The sequence below is a fragment of the Cyphomyrmex costatus genome, unplaced genomic scaffold (genome assembly GCF_001594065.2).
Source record: "Cyphomyrmex costatus isolate MS0001 unplaced genomic scaffold, Ccosl1.0 scaffold51, whole genome shotgun sequence".
NCBI lineage: Eukaryota > Metazoa > Arthropoda > Insecta > Hymenoptera > Formicidae > Cyphomyrmex > Cyphomyrmex costatus.
The window spans coordinates 811,966-815,114 of NW_017279354.1; the positions used below are offsets into that span (position 1 = coordinate 811,966).

Consider the following 3,149-nt stretch of genomic DNA (forward strand, 5'->3'; position numbering starts at 1 on the left):
CCCCCCCCCCCCCTTAATAGTTATATTTATTTAAGAATTCCTCAACAACATTATGTGGGGATACGAGAAGCATTACATGTCATTGGATATGCAAGGATACAAATCTTTCTGTACCACTGTCTCTTCAGTACACAACTGGAAAGAATGCAATAATTTCACCAAATACTAGCTGTTTAATAAATATTAATGATACAGCATTATGTCAAAAAGAATTCCAAGAAAATTATAATTGTAATGTTATCTGTGATAGTTTTGAAAATAATTATTGTTTATATACATCCATTACGTTCTGGGGATTTGTCTTTTTAATGTCTCTTGGCGGTATAGGTACTTCTGTTTCTTTGACTTTGACCAGCGCAATCTGTTTTGAGATATTAGGTAAATAATTTTATAATTTTTTCTTTCCTTAAATCTATTTAATATAATATAAATATAAAACATGTATATAAATTATAAATTCCTACTGTAAATGTTTTTATATATTTTTTATATTTTATATTTTATATGATTATCATATCATTGTATAGAAAAGAAAAAACGCGTGCATATGTGAATGCGTGCGCGCACGCACATGTGGGTTGTTTTATGATAATAAATTTGTTTACTTTTTAGGTAAAGGTGAGGAAATGAAATATGGTAGGCAGCATGTATGGGGTGAAATTGGTTTCGGTTTGGCAGGATTTTTAACTGGATGTACAATCGATATATGGTCTCAAGGAAAGATTTACAAAACTTACACATCAGCATTTCTTCTTGTGTTTATACTTACTTGTATAGATTTAATTTGCTGCAAAAAACTGAAGGTAATTTTACAATGCACCAAAAAAAAAAAAAGTAAAAAAACATTTATAATTAGAAATATGTAGTTTAATTCCTATACTTTTTTTATGTATTCTTGTTACAGTTGCCTCTTGTATCAAGATCGCCAAATATATTTACAGATGTATGTACGCTTTTAAAATTCAAATCTACTGTTATATTTGTGTGTTTTGATACCATTTGCGGCGTTTTCGATGGTTACATGATTTCCTTTCTGTTTTGGTAAATTTATATCATTATTGAAATATATTTTTGTATTTCAAAATTATTTAAAATTTGGACGTAAGAATTTAAGCGGGCTTGAAGCTATGATACACAAAAAAACTGAAGCAATAAGATGTAAGCAAATTAATGCTCGGTTCACAACCTTGCTTTAAGTGGACGTAAGCGTTAAACTTTAAGCGCTTGGTGGCGTCATATCCGTCCTTAAACTTACTTTAATCCATAAAACACAAGTTGTAACAAAATCGGCAATTCCCATTTTTTAACGCTAAATAAGTCCTGGAGATGTGCACCAACTAATAAGAGACAAGAAATAACGGTTGCAATACATGTTATGAGATTTTAAATGTCAGTGTATCGCGAGTAATGAGATCTGCAGTATTTGACAACATGGAAAGCAAAATTGACAGAATTGATGTCGGGGTTCTCGTCAAATGTATCAAAGCAAACCCAATATCAAGAGATAATTAATTAAATACATATAGACATTATAATGTACATGTTTACACTCGTCGCTAAATTTAAGATAATTTGTTAAAGCTTATATTGTTATTTTACGTTTTCTGTTTTGAACGATTAATTCGCTTACATCTTACGCATTACTGTCTTACGTTTTTTTTTCTTATCTGTTATAACTTTTAATGTTCATAATGTTCAAGTAATGAATTTTATTAGGTATGAAGAAGATCTTGCTATAAAAACCGGTTATATGGACAAAATTAAATTAATAGAAGGTGTAACAATAGGCACAGAAGCTCTTAGTTGTGCAACATTTATGCATTTATCCGGTATTATATTAAATACTACTTTATTATGATTTATTATAAATGGGGCGATTATATAATTAAAAATATTTAATTTTTTGGCAATTATGTATTTGGATTAAGAAACGTCGATGACTTTGACTTTGACATAAGTTGTCAAGATTATAATCCTACTAACTTTGCCTTAACAACTAAGTAATCTTTTATATAGTTTCTACAATATTTAGAATTAAAATATCATTATAATATTTAATCTCTCTCTCTCTCTCTCTTCACTTTTTTTTAGGTTTATTCCACACTTCCCCTTCCTGCTTAGGAATGTACAACTTTCCATAAGAAGTGAAGTTTACTCCCTAGTATTTAAGCAGAGGAGGAGCTGTATTGACTATTTAGCAGAAATAAGACGATATTTTTTAAACTTTTTGTGTTAATAATGACCAGTAACCTTTTGAAATTCCCTCAATGATGACTTTGATAACATATGTCAGGATCAAATTCATCGACGCGGTGTCCCCTTTAATTTGAATAATTATTATTATTTCCTTTTAGGTAAGATATTGAAAAAATTAGGATATGGTTATACTTTTACTCTTTCTATTGCATTTTATTGCTTACGGATGGGATTAGTATCTATAGCACCAACACCATGGTGGATAGTTCCAATAGAACTTTTAACAATAGGACCATCATATATACTTTGCTACGTAACATCAGTAGCGTACGCAAATATAATATCGTCATCCAATGTATCTGTTTCTATTCAAGGAATTATGTCAGGAATGAAGGATGGTTTCGGTAAACTTCTTTATCTCATTTTATACTAAAAATTAAATTATACAAGTAAAAATTGAAAAATATAAATGATATAAATAATACAAAAATAATTTAAAAAGTGTATATACTTTTCATCTTAAATAAAATTATTGAATAATAATAGGAAAAAGGACTACGAGCCACAAATTCGTTATTAACTAATATATATAGTCCCCTCAAAATTGCAAATCAATAAAATTATTGATATAAAATGTTACAATATTTTCAGGCCGCTCTATTGGTAGTTTGGTTGGGAGTATATTTTTGAAAAAATTTGGTGGTGCGATAACTCTACAAATATTTTCAATAATTGCAGCATTTAGTTCGCTAGTGTATCTTCTACTTTACCTTACATATTTAAAACATAAAATACCAGGCAAGAAATTCAATGATCTAATTTGATAAAATTAAATACTTTTTTCAGATTAATGTTAAAGAATAATAGATTTTTTTTTAATTGTAGATACACGAAATAATATTAAATGGAAAACACCTGATGAGGCACGAAGACATTGTATTGTAGCAGAATAA

At 28.6% G+C, this 3,149-nt stretch overlaps 1 protein-coding gene across 1 annotated transcript in view; it reads left to right on the forward strand.

Moving 5' to 3' along the window:
* Positions 1-3,149, forward strand: part of LOC108778738 (major facilitator superfamily domain-containing protein 6-like) — a 4,370-nt gene extending 1,221 nt beyond the window's left edge. The window contains exons 3-9 of the mRNA XM_018545990.1: positions 21-378; positions 613-803; positions 905-1,041; positions 1,717-1,829; positions 2,355-2,600; positions 2,848-2,994; positions 3,082-3,149. Of these exons, the coding sequence (XP_018401492.1) occupies positions 21-378; positions 613-803; positions 905-1,041; positions 1,717-1,829; positions 2,355-2,600; positions 2,848-2,994; positions 3,082-3,149 (1,260 nt within the window). The remainder of the gene's footprint in view (positions 1-20; positions 379-612; positions 804-904; positions 1,042-1,716; positions 1,830-2,354; positions 2,601-2,847; positions 2,995-3,081) is intronic.